Source organism: Crocodylus siamensis, chromosome 5 (assembly GCF_052110815.1).
Source record: "Crocodylus siamensis isolate JL-2025a chromosome 5, ASM5211081v1, whole genome shotgun sequence".
Classification (NCBI taxonomy): domain Eukaryota; kingdom Metazoa; phylum Chordata; order Crocodylia; family Crocodylidae; genus Crocodylus; species Crocodylus siamensis.
In genome coordinates, this window is record NC_143399.1 from 134,288,669 (window position 1) to 134,309,569 (window position 20,901).

Below are 20,901 nucleotides of genomic sequence, written 5' to 3' on the forward strand. Positions count from 1 at the left end.
TTAAAGTGCTGCCCCCCACCCCTGGAGCATGTGTAAAAGTGCTTAGAGGTACTAGGTTTAATGTGCATTACCTAAAGCACATCAATTGTGTAGATGCACAGTTATTTGGCCTCTCTTTCAGCTCAGAAATCAGGGAAAAGCATAAATATTTCCTTTGTATCCTCATGTGTTGCCTGTCTAAATAAACACATCAGAGATTAAGAGGGCAAGAAAGCTGGACCTCTCTGCTCTGATGGCCTCTCCTTAGTATAGCTGAGACTTGTTGGACTAGGATTATGATAATACAGCAGTGATACAACATACAGTATAACTGATGGTAAGTTATATCTGTTTATTGATTATATAAGAGACTTCAGTGTTCAGAGCTGTTAATCTTACACCTTTCATGAGCACAAATATCTGTGCTAACTAGACTCATTACTTTTTTCTTCTTCCTGCTTTTGATTTACTACTTTTTGTGTCCTTGCTGATTAGCTGTACCTAGAATACCATAGTACATTATATCCGTAAATGTAAGCAAGCTGTTGTCTCTTTGGTACTACAGATATTTCTTACCAGGGATCAGACAAAAGATCCCATCACTCTTCCCCTAAAAGATTGAATTTGTTCCTTCTGAGACATACCAGTCTCCTCTTACATGATGATTGACATCCTCAAGTCCCATTAGGATCATTTTAGGATCAGTTCCTTTAATCTTACAGAATTATTAGTTTTTTCCTGGACTAGGGCAAAGAGTGTGGAAAAAGGAAATTGTTCCATTGCTTACAATGTCAGCCCTAATGCATCATAATGTAAAGTAGCGAAATCCTACCTCTTACGATCAGAAACCATCTACTGTGTCTGCCAGCTCTGCACTCTTCTGGAGGCCAAGCAATACATTTGGCTCTAAAAGTACTTCTTCCACAGTTTTAGGCTTACTCTAAACGTGAGGATGAGTTTGGGATAACTTACTGGATATTCTTAGTATGTAGCTTAATAAAGAGGGGAAAAGAGATCATTTTTATAAGTAACTCTCCCACAGTCTGATTTTCCAACCTTTCCTTATGTAAATTGTTCCAAATGAGCAATTCCAAAGGCTTTCTTTTTATTTTTTCCTTTTCCTTTTTAATTTTTCTGTGTCACCTCAGTTGTTGCGAAGTGCTGGACAAGTAATGCCAAAGACTGAAATTCTTTAATTATTTATCTAAGTTGTTAGCCTGGGTAGCAGCATAATTAATTACTCCATACTGCTCTACCAATATTCTCAGTTTTGCTTACAAAGACCAGTCAGTATATAGGTATGTTCTCTACCTAGTTGCGAATTTTCAGAAGTGTTTTAGAGCCTATGAGCTCTACTGAGCCCAGGAAGCATTTTAATTTTGATAATCTTTTTAAGTGTAAAGATTTGGATAAAGAGCTGTAGAAAGTGTCGGTCAGCATTACTTTTGTGGTGGTGTGACTGAAAAGTACAGAGTTAAAGAAAAATAGAAGAGGTAATATTATGCTTCTTCGGCTTAGTGATGTCCCTCTTCCTTTTAATATTTTAAAGGCTAAGTATAAACGATCAAAAAGCCCAAGGCTGAATCGGTTCAGTCTTCTCAGGTTAGTCTAAGCTGTGTAGAGTGATCCAATGAACAAGTGAACAGACACTCACTTTTTATTCCCAAAATACAACCACATGCCTGCAGTGGTCCTGGTCAGAAGTCGGGGTGCTAGAGCATATCTCCCTACTCAGCTGGAGCAGACAACTTGGGCCAAGGCTAGCTGCCTGCCCTGTGAGAGTTGGTTTGTGGGGGGAGGTGCAAAGCATCCTGGGAAGCTGGAGGACTGTTAATTTGGATGTGGTGGGGATTTGGGACAGGAATTCAATAGACCAATTTAACTAAATCAGTTAAGTCTGATACCATGTCCATCCAGGTTTATCTTAAACTGGTTTCAGCCATTTTGGAAACAGGTTATACACACTGAACTTCTGTTGTGTTACAGATTTGAACTAGTTTCTATTAACTTATACTGGTTCATGTGTAATTTCTATCCCTAGCCAAGATGTGGATATAAAAGAACCAAGTCAAATCACAAAATTATGCAGTTAAAGAGGCACTGTAAAAATAAAAGTGATAATTTTTGAGAAACCTTGATCAGATTCATCCTTGGTGTAACTTAATTTGCTACAATGGGGCTGCATTAGAGAGAGATTTGGACCCTAATTTCCTTTTTTGCAGGGTGCATCTACACATGATGCTATGCTGCCATAGCAATGCACTACAGCAGTATAGAGTCCATGAGCAAAACCCATGACATGTCACCATAGTGACGTGCTCCCTCCATGATAGCATGTCACTACAGCGACATAGTGCCTAAAAATAACCATACGTGGCATGCACAGTATCAGCTGTTATTATGCCATCTTGTAGTACTTCCAAAAGGAAGTACTAAATGATGGTACAATAACAACAGTGCCATAGTGGCACGTGTAAATGTGCCCACACTTTATGAGTTTGCTCTTTGTGTTTTATTCAACTTGCTCTGTTCTCTCACTCACTGCCTCATAGTCATGTCCTATGAATTACTGAGATTCCTGTAAATACTCACTGATGAAACATCTACCTGTATTGTCATGTTGTCCTTACACCACTCTTCCATTGATCTGTTTATTCACTCATTCAGTATTCTAGCATTTAAATTGTAAGATCTGTGGAATTGAATTTGTTTTGTTTCTGAAACCTGTGTCTTAAACAAGAGTACCTCAAAACATTTTGGAGTTCCTTTTTCTTATGAAACCATAATAGTAAATAATGGCGTCACTGCCTATCAGTTTCTAATAATACAGAGACATTTTTAAAGTTACCCTATATAGAAAAAATATATTAATGTTAGTGTATTAAAGCTATTTAAATAAAAACAGCAACAATTTGGATTAAAACCATGCATTTTCTTTTTAAGGATTCTTCGGTCACCTAACTGGAATGTAATTACTTTATATTTTTTTTAATTTCATTTTCAATTTGGTCCAAGTTGTAGCTCGTCATAGATATAGTAAGAAATCACTGATGTGCATTCTCTTTTATGGCAGGTTGACAGGACAGAAGTGATTCGAACCTGTATAAACCCAGTCTTCTCCAAGCTTTTCACCGTGGACTTCTACTTTGAAGAGGTTCAGCGATTACGGTTTGAAGTCCATGACATTAGCAGCAATCACAATGGGCTGAAAGAAGCAGATTTTCTTGGTGGCATGGAATGCACTCTCGGGCAAGTAGGTATCCCAGTCACCTTCCCACCCCTAACCTGTTCCTTTACTATAGATGCTAGATATATAGCTTTGCTGAAAGACACATTGAGTGAAATATGTTATGTATGATAACATTAAACTTCATTATAGTTACTTGAGGAGGGCTCAATGTCAGCACTTCTGCTGTTTTGAACCAATGATGTGATGCTTCTTTCAGTCCCCCGGTCATGTCTGCATGAGATGCTTTACTGTGCATCACTGTCTACATGTGCAGATGCTTACTGCACGCATTAAAGCATTTGTAGTTTGCAAATTTGCTCCCGGTCAGCCAGGCAGCAGGGGATGGGAGATTGCTCTCTCCCCCCAGGGGCTGCCTGCTGCCAGGGCAGGCTCCATCATTGGACCCCAGGTGGGGAAAATGTCCCCCTATCCTGGCAGCAGGGAGCTCTGTCCCCACTCCACAATTGCAGAGCACGGGGCAGGTAGCAATCTTCCAGCCTCCACTCTTCAATTGTGGCACTGAGAAGAGGCTGGCACCACTTAAAGTAAAGAAAATGGATATATCAAGAGTGAGCCCAATGTATTTCAAGGTGTCAAACTGTATCCCCCAGTCTTGCTTGTGTGCCTGTTGATTTAATAAGCAGCCTGCTATGATGTCACAAGCATCACAGGCTCTGATAGGATTTATGTCATTAAGAAGGAGTAGATCCCAGCTTTGCTCCTGATAATAAGGACAAGAGTTTGAATTATGAGGGAGCTTGTGGGGGCTGAGACCCTCCATAAGAGACAAAATCCCCTCTGAGATTTGAAAATCAGAACCTAAAGGGGCCTCTGATTTTATTAGAGCACCGTGATGATCAGCCCATTTTTTTTTTCTGCAACCCCTCTCCCCCCCAAGTCGAAGTGTAATTCGAACCCTGATAAGGACCATCTTAGTCTTGCTAGGATCACATGCTAGTTGAGCTAAATATAAATGAACATTCTGTGGTTAGGAGTAACTAGTCCTACAATAAGAGTCGGCAGTGAGCTTTGGATTACACTTTGCATTGCTTCCACTTAAGCTTGTAACAAGAACATTATTGATTTTCATTGAAAGAAGCTATTGTTCCTTTGTTCCTTTTCTTTCCCCACATCCACATCCCTGCTGTCCATTGTTTTTCAAGAAAGGTAGAAGAACTTGGAGATTACTGTCAGGAAGTTTGAATTATACAGGCTTCCTTTGAATCTCAAGGGATTTAAAAAGGGATAGATATCAAGAACATCCAAATGAGCACATGCAGTTTTCCTTATAGTACCATCAATGATGACCTAAAGGGGAATTTCAGGCTTCTTAAAACTCCACCGGCAAGTTTTGGGAAACAGATGGGGTGATTTCTTTGCTTGTAACAATCGCTGCTTCTATGGATAATGCCATAACATCTGTGCTTGCCATGAATAATTCTTGTGCTCTTAAAACTATTTTTTTAGGGGCATCTACATAATTTAATGTGCATTATGGGCATGTGTCCATGCATTCATACCCTTAATGTGCAATAAAAATGACAAAATAAGGCTAATCGCGCTTAAATTTGATGCCTGCAAATGCAGGCATCAAATTTAGGCATGATTAGTTAAAGCGCATTAACTTAAATCGCATTACTAGTGCTAGTAGATGCAAACTAGCATTAACTTTAGAGCCAAGTCCTTGCATGTGTAAACATCTGCCAAAAATTGCTTAATGTGCATTAAATTACCTTAATGTTCATTACATTTAGTCACGGTTAAAGGTACGTGTAGATGTGCCCTTTGAAGCATAGATTGGTTTGTTTTGCAATAGTCAGTGATTTTCAAAATGAAACCAATAGGACAATAACAGCTGCTAATATTATACAACTTGGAGCCTCTCAGGGTGACATTGGAGCACACTAAATCCGTAGAATGTTAAATGGCGCTAAAGTTAAAACATCTTGTGAGCAGTCGCATATTAAGGGTTAATACCATTTCTTGCCTATGCAGCCTTGACTTGCCACTAGAGGGCTGACAAGCTGGGGCATAGCTAGGGGCCTAGACCCCTGAGCTCTATTCCAGTTCAGAGTTGGGTGGGAAGGTGGAGAGCTGGTAGTGATGCCTCCTGGAATGATAGATGACTGCAAATTGCTCATTTTATGTGAAGCAGACTAAAGTTATCTGAACACAAGCTAGGCTTTAATTTGCAGATGCTTACATTAGCATGGTCTAAGTGTAATGTATAACTTCACCCTCAGGCTAGGGACAGAAATTACACATAAACTAATATAAGTGATTGGAAACTGGTTCAAGTCCATAACACAACAGAAGTTCACTGTATATATATATATATATACCACTTTCAAAATGGCTAAAACTGGTTTAAGACCAACCTGGATGGATGTGGTATCAGAATTAACTGATTTAGGTTAGATCAGTTTATTGAACTCCTGTCCCAGATCCTCTCCAGATTCAAGATAACTCATAGTCCTTCAGCATCTCCCTATGCTTTGCACCACCCCTGCAAATCCCATCCTCTCCCCCCAGCAACTTTCAGGGTTCATGGGGTAACCTTAGCCCTTAGACCAAGCTGACTGCTCCAGCCGAGTAGGGAGGCATACTTTAGCACCCCTTGGCTTTTGACATTGGCCACTGCAGGCATGTTGCTACGTTTCTGGAATCAAAAGTAAATGTCTGTTCACCTGTGTATCAGTTCACTCTATATAACTTAGACTAAACTAGAGATTGAATAGATTCAGCATCAGGCCTTTTGGCTATCTGTACTTGGCCTCAATGGCTATTTTGGCCCACATACAAGGGGTGGAAAGTTGATGGAAACCCCTCACTGTTTCTCTGCTGCACAGCACAGCTAAGTACCTGGGCCCTTGCATGTTGCCCGATGGCAACAGTTCCCATTGGAAGAATTTTTTTCTCATCTGTTGGATCTTAACATGAATGGGCTAACAAATAGGATCTTTTAGAATGCACAATAACTTACGTTTGTTCTGCCAGAGCTCTTATGGATAAATTTGTGTCTTCAGTCAATGAGAAGTTGTTCTTTCAAAGGAAAATATACAAAATAAGTTAATAAAATGATTTTCTTAATTGGTTTTAAAATGAGGAAAAAAAATCATTGCTACTGCCTTTAGCAAAAACATGTCTTTATAATAATGCTGCCTCTATAAATAACACACAGCTGGGTTGGTTGCAGTGTAATTTTACTTTTAATGGTAACCAAGAAAAATAATAATAACATGGAATCTGACCACAGAAATGTAGCCTTGAGGTCTCTGATAACATAGTAGGGCTGTTTTTTCAACTTTGCATAATGCATGAACTCATTTAAAAATATAATATCAACAGCGGAATTGGCATCCAAATGCAGGCAATTATAATGAGGCCAGGATCGTAAATCTTACAAAACAGACTGTATATACAGCACTTACTCCCCTGCTTAGCTGTTTTATGTAACTGCAGCATTTTATAGGATGATAATAGGGCTGCTGCTGTTCATGAGCAATCAGATGTGAATATGTTGCTATATTGCAATTGAATGGAAGCATAAAACATGATTTTTGTGTGTCTGTCTATCAGTTCTGTTCTTTTACCATCACAAATAGGAGATATTATGATAGAGATCAGACAGGCTTTTGGTTCTTAGATACGCTCATGTTGTACCAACTTCCATTCTTGTGTTCCAGATAGTGTTGATCAACAAGAACTTAACTATTACCTGAATCTGTGTGTAAAACATCCTTCAGGTGTATAATAGACTATTAATCCATCTAATACTCACACCAAATGCAAGATTTATAAGAATCATATTGGGCAAAGAGAAGGGTAGGAGCCAAGGGGAGAAAAGAAAGGCATGCTTTAATAATAAACTTACCAAGAGGACTGGTAGTTCTTTCTTCCAAAGTTTCCGTACTGTTGTTGTTACCATGATAATCCCAGAGTACATCAGAAGCAAACATTTTGGGGCAATATTTTTTCCTGGACCTACTGTACAATTGGAAGAGATGCTAGAGAAGTTTTTAGGCAGAAAATGTCCTTCCTCCATTCCAGGGAAGGAAAAGATACAGCCTGAGCTAAATACTATGTAGAACAATAACTTTTATAGCTACTTCTGATAACTTATTTTTGCTTCACAGTTTTAAACAAAACAATTGTATTACCTAAATAGCTTAGGCTGTATCTGCTTTTTTTCCTAGAGCCAAAGAAGGGCATTTTGTGCCCCTAAGCTTGTCTGATTTCTCTCCCAACTATTTCATTTAAACTAGGTTCACCTGGGTAGGGAGATCAAAACCTCAAACCCTTGATGTAAGTGGGGAAGTTGGTGTCCAGGAGGAAGAGCAGGTAGGGGAAGGAAGGGTTACAGGGGAGTTGTTCTCATTCTTCCTGAGAAACCAGGGCAATTGACTGGTTATCTCAGGTGCCTGTACACAAATGCATAGAGCCTGGGAAACAAACAGGAAGAACTGAAAGTTCTTGGACAATCGTGGAACTATGATGTGATTTTAATAACAAAGACTTGGTGGGATAGCTCACATGACTGGAGGACTGTTATGGATGGGTATAAACTGTTCAGGAAGGACTTGCAGGGGAGAAGAGGAGGAGGAGTTGCACTTTATGTAAAAGAGCCGTATGATTGCTCAGCACTCCAATATGAAATTGGAGATAGGCCTGTTGAAAGTCTCTGCATTAAGGTCAGAGGACATAGCAACAAGAGTGATGTCATGGTGGGAGCTGCTATAGACCACCAGACCAGGCAGAAGTGGTGGATGAGGCTTTCTTCAAACAGCTAGCAGAAGTTTCCTGATCACAGGCCCTGGTTCTCATAGGGGACTTGAGTCAACCTGCCATCTGCTGGGAGAGCAATACAGCAGTGTGTGGGCAATCCAGGAAGTTTTTGCAGAGTGTAGGGGACAACTTCCTGGTGCAAGTGCTGGAGCAGCCAACTAGGGGCTATGCTCTTCTTCACCTGCTGCTTGCAAACAGGGAAGAATTGGTGGGGAATGTAGTTAGTGGATGGCAACTTAGGCATCAGCAACCACGAGACGATTGAGTTCAGGATCCTAAGGAAAGGAAGGATGGAGAATAGCAAAGTAAGGACCCTGGACTTAAGAAAAACAAACTTTGGCTCAGGGAACTCATGGGCAGGATCCCCTGGGAAGCCAGTCTGACAGAAGGGGCCAGGAGATCTGGCTGTACTTTAAAGCAGCAGGAACAAACCATCCTGATAAGCAGGAAAACTAGCAAATATGGCAGAAGATCAGCATGGATTTGCAGGGAACTCTTCATTAAACTAAATCACAAAAAGGAAGCTTATAAGAAGTGGAAATTTGGAAAAACAACTAGGGAGGAGTATAAGAGCATTCCTCTAGCATGCAGCGATAAAGTCAGGAAGGCCAAAGTACAATTAATGTTGCAGTTAGCAAGGGATTCAAAGGTTAACAAGAAGGGTTTCTACAAGCATGTCAGTACCAAGAGGAAAATCGGGGAAAATGTGGGTCCCTTGCTAAATGGGGGAAGCAACCTTGTGACAAAGGATGCAGAAAAGGCTGAAGCATTCAATCCCTCTTTCACCTCAGTCTTCACAGGCAAGGTCAGCTCCCAGACTATTGCATCTAGCAGCACTGTTTGAGGAGGAGGTGAGCAGCTGACAGTGGTGAAAGAACAGGTTAAGGACTTTTTAGAAAAGCTGGATGGGATGCACTTGAGGGTGCTGAGGAAGATGGGTGATGTAATTACAGAGCTTCTGGGCATCATCTTTGAAAACTCACGGCTACCAGGAGAGGTCCCATATGACTGGAAAAGGGCAAGCATAGTGCTCATATTTAAGAAAGGGAAAAAAGGAGAATATTCTCACAGGCAAGCTAAGGAAGTATGGACTGGAAGAATGGACTGTAAAGTAGATAGAAAACTGGCTGGCGCATTGGGCTCAGAGTGTACTAATCAATGGTTCAATGCCTAGTTGGTAGCCGGTATCAAGCGGAGTGCTCCAGGGGTTGGTCTGGGTGGTAGTTTCATTCAATATCTTCATTAACGACCTGGAAGATGGCATAGAGTGCACCTTCAGCAAGTTTTCTGATGGCAGCAAGCTAGGGGGAGTAGTATATGCTGGAGAGTAGGGTAAGGATTCAGAGTGATATAGGCAAATTGGGCCAAAATAAATCTATCTCATGAGGTTCAACAATGACAAGTGCAAAGCTCTGAACCTTAAGACGGAATAATCCCATGTACTGGTACAGTCTGGGGACCGAGTGGCTGGGCAGGAGCTCTGCAGAAAAAGACCTGGGGGTTACGTACACGGGACAATAAGTTGAATATGACCCAACAGTGTGCCATGGTTGCAAAGAAGGCTAACGGCATACTGGACTGCATTGATAAGAGTGTTGCCAGCAGGCCAATGGAAGTGATTATTCCTGTCTATTCAGCACTGGTGAGACCACATCATGTGTTCAGTTTTGGGCCCCTCACTACAGAAAGGATGTGGACAAATTGGAGGGAGTCCAGTGGAGGGCAGTGCAAATGGTTTGGGGGCTGGGGCACATGACTTCTGAGGAGAGGCTGAGGGAACTGGGCTTATTAAATCCAGAGAAGAGAAGACTGAGGGGATTTAATAGCAGCCTTCAACTACCTGAAGGGGGGTTCAAAAGAGGATGGAGCTGAACTGTTCTCAGTGGTGACAGATGTCAGAACAAAGAGCAATGGTCTCAAATTGCAGCAAGGGAAGTTTAGGTTAGATATGAGGAAGAATTTTCTCACCAGAAGGGTAGTAAAAGTCTGGAAAATGTTACCCAGAAATGTTGTGGACTCTCCATCCTTGGAGGTTTTTAAGACCCAGCTGGACAAGCCTTGGCTGAGCTGATGTAGTTGGCAATGGTCCTGCTCTAAGCAGGGGGTTAGACTAGATGACCTCTTGAGGTCCCTCCCAATACTAATTTTCTATGATTATATGATTCTACTGCTCCAGTAAAAGATATTTACCAAACAGACCTTACTTCTTTCAGGTGTTGATGAGGTATGTTTCTCTTAACATTATAACTCACATATTGCAATGAGATGTGATGCTATGTTATATGCTAAAAAGGTGGGTCTGGAATGAAAAGCCTGGAGAATCCTGGTACTTTTTTAAGTCATGTTGATAGCATTCGTCTTCCTGATTCAGTACTAAATGTTATGTCCCAATACAGTGACATAGGAATGATGTGCATTCTGCTAGGCACTGATCACTTATATTCACCATATTTTTAACAAAAAAATCTTCCAATCTCTTGATAAGATTAGCCTCTTGAAATTCTGCCTGCCTAACAAGAAGTATTGAAATAAGCAGTACACTGGCATGAAATCAGTATTTGTAGCTGTATATGGAGCATAGACACATCAATGTACAGTTCATGTTTCAATGTGATTGATGTAATAGGATAATAGATGGCCCAGGAAATGTTTGCTGCCTGTAGCTGGATAGAAAGGGGACAAAGCTAGCATGATAAATACTGGTATTTTACTTTAAAGGATTTTGTCTCACTATGCACAAAGGTTGCTTTTTAAAATAAAACAAGTAAATCTTTTGATGATTACATTTTTAAGAAAAAAATAAATATTTAAAATATTTTTCTTCTTTAAAGACAATAACATAATTTAATATATTTCTTTGAGCAAGACCCTTCTAACACTGTTATTCCCTCCCATCTTCCCGTTAAGTGCTTTTCTAATGTAACAATGCATAAATGTATCCCATGCAAACGTCAGTTGCACATGAATACAGTATTCTAGTTGTGGATATTAAAGTTCAACCTAAAATCCTGCTGTGTATGGTCTCCATGTCACATGTTATGACACTGAATATAAACTGTAATTTCTTTTATAACTTTACAAGCATGCAATTATTGTCTTGTATGACACCAGTTAAGTTTTCCACCAAGTATTACCTCATGTCAAATGTACTTATTCAAAACTCACATTTAATAATGTGATGTTTACTCAGCTGAAAAAGCCAGAAGACACAAACATAAAGATATTATACTATGCTACTATGTCAGTCCTGTAAGATTTACATTATATTTATCTTGAACTTGAATCGTACTCGTTTTAAGCAGTTGCAGCTTTGTCCAAGAGTGCAGTCTTTGCAGAGCAATACATAGTGAAACTTTCTAGACCCAGAGCCATTTGGGAACAAGTATTTTCAAACTTGTTTAAGAACAAAGCCATGAAAACAGTTCAACAACATGAAACAACCCAAATTTAGTATTTCTAGCTTGAGTCCTAATTTTAGTTACCTGAGTGCAGAATTTCTAATTGCAGTGTGTTTCTAATCAGAGTTTAAATATGCAGTTGAATAAATTGGTCTAAAACTTTCCAGAGCTAATTGCTGTTGGGATGAGACCAAGCATAGAAAATGTTACTTCCAAAGGAGGCACAAGCAGCTGAAAAGCTGAAAGTGAACAGGCACAATTATGGAAGTATGTGAATGTATCCTATGCTACACCTCAAATCAGGGGGGAAAAAACATAATGCTCTTCAACTCCAACAAATGAAAGTTTCTGTTAATTCACTTTCAGCCAGTGCAAATTCCTCTGCTCTCACGTTAGAGAAAGGCTAAAAGAGCCATGATTGCACTGGAATTAATTTAAACTCTGTTTAATGGAAATGTTCAGCATAAGACTAGTTAACTGATAGACTGCAGATTACTCCTATGGGGATAACAACATAGGGCCTGATTTTTAAAGATATAAAGGATGCATAAAGATATACATGCACATGCTTATGAAAGTCTGCTTAGCTTCTAAATACCTATTAAGGAATCTAAATATCTTTAAAAATCTGGGCTATGTGTTCCGCAAAATGAAGGTAGTGAATTCATTACAAGGCTAAATAATTAATTTATGGGACATGAATGACATAAACTTTATACTACAACTGACCCAGAGTTCAGGAAAATTGTTGCATATAGCACCGTCCTTACCCTTTTTATGGTAACCATTTAAAACCCCTAAGTAATCCTAAGGAAACCTGCTATAGTCTTCCTTTTTATGTAAACATTGCAACATGGTCTTTGAAGTTATTAGGTTTCCATTTCTATACAGGCTTTTGTTCATTAAATTGTATGTGTTTGATGCTCTGTTTTATGTATTGCATCTTTTACATAAATCATTGCATCAGTATTTGGAAAATGTAATTTAAAATGTAATTTATTATTTAAATAAATTATTCTAACTACATTTTACTGAGCTACAGACAGCATACACTAAGTCACTATTAAGCCATTTGCTAACATCAATAAGCTCTTTCCAACAGACCATCAATACCCTTTATATTATTGTAGTGGGCACTGATATTTTCCCGTGTCCTGTCCTGACTGGCTGATTGCTATCCTGCTGGAAATGAATAGCAGAAAGACCCTTCATTTGGCTCTAAGTATGGAAAATGGAAATGTTATGAAAAATGTAATCTGTTGGTGGGGAAGGTAGATATAACAGTAGAACTGAGACCACTTGAGAGGAAAAAATAAGCATGGGCAGTTGTTAGAGTTGAATCAGAATAATTAATGATTAATCTAAATATTGGGGTAACATCAACAGCCATTAAGATTTTATTTGGGGCATTGTGTGCCTACAACAAAAATTAAGTTGGTGGAAAGATGATAGAAAAAGTGTACTACTTTTTTAGTGATAAGCATTAGGCATATTTTATAATTTAGTAATGGCTTTCCCGGTCTAGAAAGTTGTACAACTAAAACTGCATTAGTATGGTTAAAGCAGTAAAAGTGCACCAAGCCCTCCAATGTGGCTGACATAAAAAATGTTATATACTGGTACAGTCGTACAGCAAGGACATAAATCAGTAATCTTTGTATCTCACAGCTAGTAAATCTTTTTTCTTTTTAATATGGGTATCTCTTGAGCTTTAGGTGCCAGTTTGATTAGTTGTTGTGACTTTTAGTGCCTTGCCTCAGAGGTTCTATCTTGGCATATGTTAAAAGTGATAAAAGTGATCTTAGAACGTTATCATAGCTACTTTTCAGCACATCTTAAAACCACTGCCATCAATGCATAGCTTGGCAGATTTTGTGTTTTCTTGTCAAGAAAGGATCAAAACTCAGGAAACAGGTTTAACAGGGTAGGTAAGCAAACACAGCAGAGCTAAACAGTAGATGGAACAAGGCTTGCATAAAATTCCATGTGTAAATTAAAAACAGAATATAAGAGAAATTATTAGGCAGCCAACAAACAATCGACATGTAGTAGAAACCCAATAAGTGGAAGAGCAAGGCCATTAAGGAGGTTTATCATCTGTGAAGTGCAGAGATTAGCACGTGTGGAGGATAAGGGAGGGGGGATTCATACTTGCTTTGGGGATTTGCAGCCTCGACTGAAGAGGGTGTGCATCCATGCCACTGCACCCCCACTGGATCCTCCTCTAGACTAAAACAATGTGTTGACACGGAAGTGGAATATTAGTGTGGATTCACCTCCTGTTAAATATCTGTTGTTTGGAGCTTGTGAGCTCATGAATGGATACTCTAAATCTTATAATCACAGAGAAGTAGGGTTTGAAGGGACCTTCATAGGTCACCTAGTCCACCCCTCAATTGAGTCGGGATCATCCATATACAAATCTATTGTCTAACCTATTAGCAAATCTAAGCAGTTAACCTTGACACAACCATGAGTTAAAGCACCCTAGCCTTCCATAGGTAAAGAAGGGAGATGCAAGTTCCAATGTCCTGATGCTACAAGGATTTTTTATAAACACACTTGAGTGATCCAGGGAAGAGGGCCATGCCCCACTACAGAAGAAGGCAAAGACCCCTGCAGTCTGTATCAGTCTGGCCTTGGGGTAAAATTCCTTTCTGATGGTAAATACTGTGATCAGTCTGCCCCTGAGTGGAAAGGCAAAACCCTCTAGCCAGGAACCTCCAGGTTTATGGGACCCAGAAGCACTGGCACAACCCAACTAAAATCCCCAATGTTGGTTGCAGGCAACACCCAACGCTTTTGAGGAAGACAAACCTTCCCCGCCCCCTCCCCAACACACACAGCAGTAGGAAGAGGGGAAAATTCCTTCCTGGCCCTGGCAATCAACAAATTCCAAAAGCATAGGAAATACCCATAGTACAGGATAGATATAGCTAATTCTAGATCACCCCTGATCAGTGCTTACCCAAGCTCTTCTTGAGCACCTCTGATGATAGAGATTATATAACTTCTCTAGGCAGTCTATTCCACTGCCTCACTGTTCTAACAGTGAAGACATTTTCCCTGATGTCCAATCCAAAATTACTTTACTGCAACTTCAAGCCACCGTTCTGCATCCTGCTCTCTGCAGAACAGAGAAAAGGTTTCCCCTCTTCTTTATGGCAGTCCTTCAGATGTTTGAAGATTGTGCTCATGTCCCCTCCTAAGCTTTTTCCACAGCTCTTCAGACTTCACAGGCCTGCACCAGACTCTGGTATCTGTATTTTAAAAAGAGAAGATTGATTTATTCTCTACACTTTTTTAGGTCCCTGTTGCAAAAACACATTTTTCTCTATAGCTTTCAGTTGGAAATTGAAAGCAAGAGTCAAACTGGAGCTATCTGACAAGCAAAAGTCCTATAATAAATACCCTCCTTGTAGTTGCATTGCAAGTTCAGCCATCTCTTTGTAACTCTGAACTTAAACAGCTGCTTCCTCCTTCAGTGCCAAAGGTGGAGAGTGGGTGAGTGAGTGAGTGTGTGTGTGTGTGTGTGGAGGGATGGGGGGGAAGAATTGTGCTTGGAAGGGAAGAAGGGGAATATTACCTTCTCTTTATTTAAGCAGCAGCTGCTATTCCAGTTACTTGTCTTCTAGCAACTTGAGTTTGGGCTGCTGCCACTAAGGCACAGGCAGCAGCATGGCCTTCCAGAAGCTGTTTCTGGTGCCCCTTTTGCCCCCCACCCCAGGGCAGGGTTTCACCTCCCATGGCAAAGCCTCTCAGGGGACCATCACTTTACCTCCTCCCCTCCAGATGCACCACTGAGCATGATACTGCTGCTGCCTCTGCCCAGCTGCACCAGCCTACCCTAGAAAAGACTCTTGGGGAAGAACAGACCATATGAGTGACCCCTTGAAGTCAGCATCTGGGGCCAGTGCCCCTCTCACCCTGCCCTATTTATGCTACTGCAGATAGCTAATGCTTCCTATAATTCTGCTTGGGAATCCACAATGTGACAGTTTCAGCTGTGCAGTCATTTTTCTCCACACAAACGAAAAAGGCAGTTTACCGCTACTAAAAAAAATGGATTTCTTGTCAATTATTTTGGTGATAGTCTACAAATCTTAACATTAATTATTATTTGAGGCAATGATGCAGGCATATAGCTGCCAGATGGATCCATTTTACTGGCCACTTGATTAACAATGTGTGGGTGTTCACACACACATACACATATTTATATATGCAGAGTGTTCACTGTGGCAAAATGACACTAATAGCTCACAGAGCTTGTCTCATTAAAATGAGATAATGATAGGATCATCAAAATAAATTCCACTTGCTATACTTTGAGGCATGGAGCTGCCACATGAGTGCAGACTCTGGTGTTTCAAGTTATTCCTCTGTGCTGTGCATCTTGGAACTTTAAATAATTTGCACCACAGCTTATGTAAGTCTAGAAGTTGAGGAATAGTCCTGGGGGAAAAACTCTGATCTTTCCAAAGGAGACTGAATAAGGATAAACAACTGACCACGGGTAAGACAGATTGTTGATTTTTACCCAAGTTCAACTGCATATCAGTGATTTAGTTAGTACATTTAAGGAAATGAGGTCATATTGGTAGGAAGAGAATTTTCTGTCGTCATGCAGAAGATACACTCTTTGTTCCATCATTCACTGAACCAATTATTTAATAATATTTTGTACTTCTACATCACTTTTCATCTGAAAATTTCTGACAAGGTTTTAAAAAAGTTAAGGTTCACGGAAATCACTGGAGATCAATGAGTTTTCACTTGAACCCATTTGGCAGACAAGTAAACCAAGAAACAAATGTCAGCTGATATAAGCAGATGTAGTGAGTAATCATTGAAAGAGTTTGACTCTGAAGTGCACTGCTAAACTCCTTCTGTGACACACCAATCTCATCTGCATTACTTGTACTCATTGAACAAACCTCTTACATGTAGAGAATTATATCAAAGATACACAAAAGAGAATTCATGTCAACACTTTCTATTATGCCAGCCACTTTTTAAAATTACAAATGTTCTTGCTGCATCTTATCAATGACAATTATTATGACTACTGAAGTAGATGTATTTGTTATTTATGTCTGGCTTCAATGGGCAATTGCCTACCCAAGTGACTCTAAGGCTAAGTGGAGATGGTCAAAAAGCCTAAGGCTAAATCAATTCAATGTTTGCGGGTTAGTCTTAGATGAACAGATTGAACTGATAAGCAAGTGAACAGACGTTTGCTTTTGATTCTGGAAATGCAGCCACATGCCTGCAGTGCTGAGGCCAGAAGCCGAGGGGCACTAGAGCATGTCTCCATGCTTGGCTGGAGCAGATAGCTTGGGCCAAGACTAGCCCACCCACCCTGGAAGGGGTGGTTTGCAAGGGAGATGCAAAGCATGCTGACATACTGGGGGACTGTGTGTTAACTTGAATATGGAGAGCATCGGGGACAAGTTCAATAAACTGATTTAAACTAAATCAGTTAAGTCTGATACTACATCCATCCAGTTTTATTTTAAACCAATTTTGGCCATTTTGAAATCGGTTAATGTGCACTGGATGTCTGTTGTGTTACAGATTTGAATTGGTTTCCAATCACTTACAGGCTAGAGACAGACATTCAAAAAGCCTGAGCCTGAATTGATTCAGTCTTTGTAGATTACTCTAACCTGGCCAGGCTAAACCAGTTTGTAATTACAAAGGCATCCCCTCTGGAATGCATAAATGCAGGCACATGCTTGCAGTGGTCCAGACTAGAAGCCAAGGGGGTACTACAGCAGCCTTAATCTACCTGTTGATTAGCTCCAAAAAGCCTGTCTGCCTTTGTCCTCTCCCACAGCACAGACTGTAGCCAGCATGTGGTCTGCTAGCTAATGCTGACATGCGTCTGTAAAGCAGAGGGGTGGGGGGAATAATTCCTGTTTAGCAGGGAGAAGCCAGGCAGACGTCTGCAGTCTCTGCCAGAGCTTCAGCAAGGGATCAGAGGGGAGAGGCCAGCCCTGCTGTGGAGCAGAGAGCCCCACCAAGCCCCAGGAGCATGCCAGGATGCTGGGGGAGTCTGGTTTATCTTAAACCAGCAAGGGGTCTGGGACAGACATTGCATAAACCAGTTTGACCCAAATCAGTTGAGTCTGATGCTACATTCAACCAGGTTTAATTCAAACCAATTTGAGCCATTTTCAAACTGGTTTATATGCATTGAACATGTGTTCTGTTACAGGTTTAAACCAATTTCTGATCACTTAAACTGGTTTATGTGTAATATCTGTCCCTAGCCTAAAACAACAGCATTAACTTCATGCTAGGGCTAGAATAGATCTCAGAAGGTAATCTAGTCTAACTCCCTGCTCAAGGCACAATCATCCTAACCTAAGCCATCCAAGACAAATGTTTGCTTTGCCTGCAGTTATAAACTTCCTATGACAGAAATTCTGCAACATGTCCAGATAACCCATTCCAGTGAATAACTACTCTCAGAGTTAGAAAGTAGTAATTTAACTTAATATTAAACTCAATATTCCTTGTAGCAATTTAAGCCCATTGCTTCTTGTCCTGTCCCCTGACTGGAAGAAAAATGGAAGATTCCCCCAATATCTGGCTGCTGTAGGTTATATTTTCTAGACTGCTATTCATTTTTGTTTTCCCCCTTTCACTTTGTTTACTCTTTTCCTGAAGTGTGATGCCCCAAACTGGGCACAGCAGTACAGGTATGTGTCACCAGTGCTGAAGAGAATAGCAGAATCATTTCTAGACACGTGCATTTGACATTCCTATTAACAGATCCCTGTATGCTATTAGCTTTTTATGGAACACTTTTACACTGCTTACTCATACTCAGTTTTCAGAAAGTATAACCCCAAAGTCCCTTCCTTCAACACTGCAGCCTAGCCAGGGATCTTGGTAATTATCCTCTGGGGTCCTTTCCCCTCCACCGCTGCCACAGACATGCACACAATGCTACACTGTAAGCTCTGACAAAGAGAACGTCTTTTAGTTCTGTGCTTGTACAGTGTTTAGCACAATAATTTCCTGTACTAATATTGGACTTCCATTACCTACTGTAATACAAGTAGCAATAGTAGTAGTGGTAACAACAATAAAAATGTATACTTTAGGGCACAGACTATCTACTTTATTATTTATCTGTACAGTGCCTAACACAATGGGAACCTGATCCCTGATTATGATTCCTGTCCATTACCACATTATAACTAATTATTATTATCAAATATAAATCAAATCACATTCTACGTATTTACTACAGAGCTTAATTATTCTTTGTTTTGGTTCTTGAACAGATTGTTTCACAGAGGAAACTCTCCAAATCCTTACTGAAACATGGGAACACAGCAGGGAAATCATCCATAACAGTAAGCCATGCTTAAATACATTTTTTGTTGTATTTAAAAAGATCTAATGTGACTAATTTTCCATAAAAGCATCCTGCAAAGTTGTCAGTCTGACCCTTAATTGAAAAATGTTTGGATCCTTCTGATCAATTTGAATGTTTTTGGCAAATATTTACAATACACAAATGACAAGAAAGTAATGTGTGAAACTTACAAGGCCTGTGAAATGTATCTACAGAAAGGAATCTGTGTTGTGGGAAAGATATGTCATTTGATTACTTCTAATCCAAGCTCTGAATCCTTTAAAAATGTACTTAATCCTTCATTTTGTAAATACTGTATTTACTCAAATATTAGACAAAGTTTTCCCCCTAATCAGCATGGGAGGAAAAACAACCCTATCATTTATTTGCATACAAAAAACCTTATGGAATGCATTGTCTATCATTTAACTGCTGCCAAAAGCAGTGTGTGCACAGTAATGGAAACCAAATAGGAAGTTGATTTAAATGCACCCAGCACTGAGCATGACTATAAAACACATGGCCCATATTGGGCAAACATTTTTTTCTTTTTAGAATTTTGTTTCCATGGCCAAATCAGTTCTGAATTATATTGGGCAAAGGCTACTAGTCAAGTTCCAAATTTTGACTGAGCAGAGCTCACTTGTTCAAATCTGTGTGTGGCTCTATACCGGGCAAGTATCCTCTCTCTCAGACCCATCAGCCTGGGGCTTTGGATACTCTCCAAATCCATGGCAGGCATCCTATGTGCAAGTCCCAAGCTTGGAGGCATTGGGGTCAGAGGCTCCTAAGTTTCGCTTGCTCCTAGTCAAAGGGCCAAGGAGTAAGCCAGGGGAAAAGCATGAATGCAGTCTCCCATTACCCCAGAATTGTGCAGTCAAGTTTCCTGCATTTTAGGAAACTCACAGGAATCAGCCTGCCCCTTAGGATAGGCCTTACCCTGGGAAAATCACCTTTGGGATCATATCTGCCCTGCCATTGGCCAGATATACTGATGGAAATCTACCATAAGTTAGTACAATCCATCTGAATAAGATATATGGTAGTGTGCATTGTGCTCATTCCTTTTCAGCGCAGACTCTTTTTCAAGTCATGGTGAGCCACTACGTTGAATATATTTTTACTTCCTCTTCACTCCCACAGCTGAGTTGCACTTTTCTTTCTCATTTCCAATGATTCCTGTTTCTTCACCAGCCTTAAACTTCTGGCAAGCATCACCAAACAGGTCCCAAACAGTTCACCCAGAATCCCTCTGCCATCCCCCATCTCAGCTTGTCTCATATAGTTAGTGTGGCCCCACCCATCTTCAGGTAAAGCTGGACTGAGTTGTCCTGCATCTTATCTGCATATACATTTTTGGAGGACCCCAGGACTTTGACAAGAACAGCTGATTTCAGTCATTAGTGGTGAGCTAATTAACACATGGCTCCTTTTGTGGAGGATATTTGAAGTACTCACACATACTGAGCACTGCTGAGCTATGGGGTCACCATAGTTTGAAATATTAGAGACTGCCTTTGGCTTTGTAGAATATCACACATAGTTTACTTTGGGGCAACTGAACCCTGAGCTTTCAGGCTTGGGCCTGCACGTGGGATGCCTGTTAAAGGATTTGGAAGTTTCTGAAGCCCCAGGCTGGCATGGAAGATACTTGTCTGTAGCAGGGCCACCTATGGTTCCTGAATGATTAAAATGGATTTGAACCTTATTTAGCTAATTTGACCTGGAACACAAAAAATTTTCCTTAAAAAAAAATGTATATATATAAGGAGGTACAAAAGTGCTGTTGCTCTTTAACAGTGGTTTTTTGGATTAGTTAAATAAATTAATAATTTGCCTGTTTGTGAATTATTATAGGTATGTTTGTTTCAAAGTCAGTGGGTGTGTCTACATGAGATGCTAACCGTCTGCTAGTCTAATAACAGTAGGGTGCCAGGCAAAACCTATGCTAATATGCTACTACTGTACAGTAGTATTAAGCTACTGTGCAGTTAATGTATGTAAAAACCCATGCACCAGTGCTACTGCACAGTAGCACCAGTTACTGCATATTGATGTAGTACTTTGTTATCTAATCACTAAACTTAATGCACAGTAACTATGTGTAGATGCAGTGTTTTCATATTTGCTCCTCACTT

At 40.2% G+C, this 20,901-nt stretch overlaps 1 protein-coding gene across 3 annotated transcripts in view; it reads left to right on the plus strand.

The window, feature by feature from the left end:
* The window catches only part of CPNE4 (copine 4), a 366,833-nt gene that overhangs the window by 193,021 nt on the left and 152,911 nt on the right, over positions 1-20,901 (plus strand). For all 3 annotated transcript variants that reach the window (XM_090046382.1, XM_090046384.1, XM_090046383.1), the window contains exons 3-4: positions 3,053-3,232; positions 18,690-18,761. In XM_090046382.1, the coding sequence (XP_089902508.1) occupies positions 3,053-3,232; positions 18,690-18,761 (252 nt within the window). The remainder of the gene's footprint in view (positions 1-3,052; positions 3,233-18,689; positions 18,762-20,901) is intronic.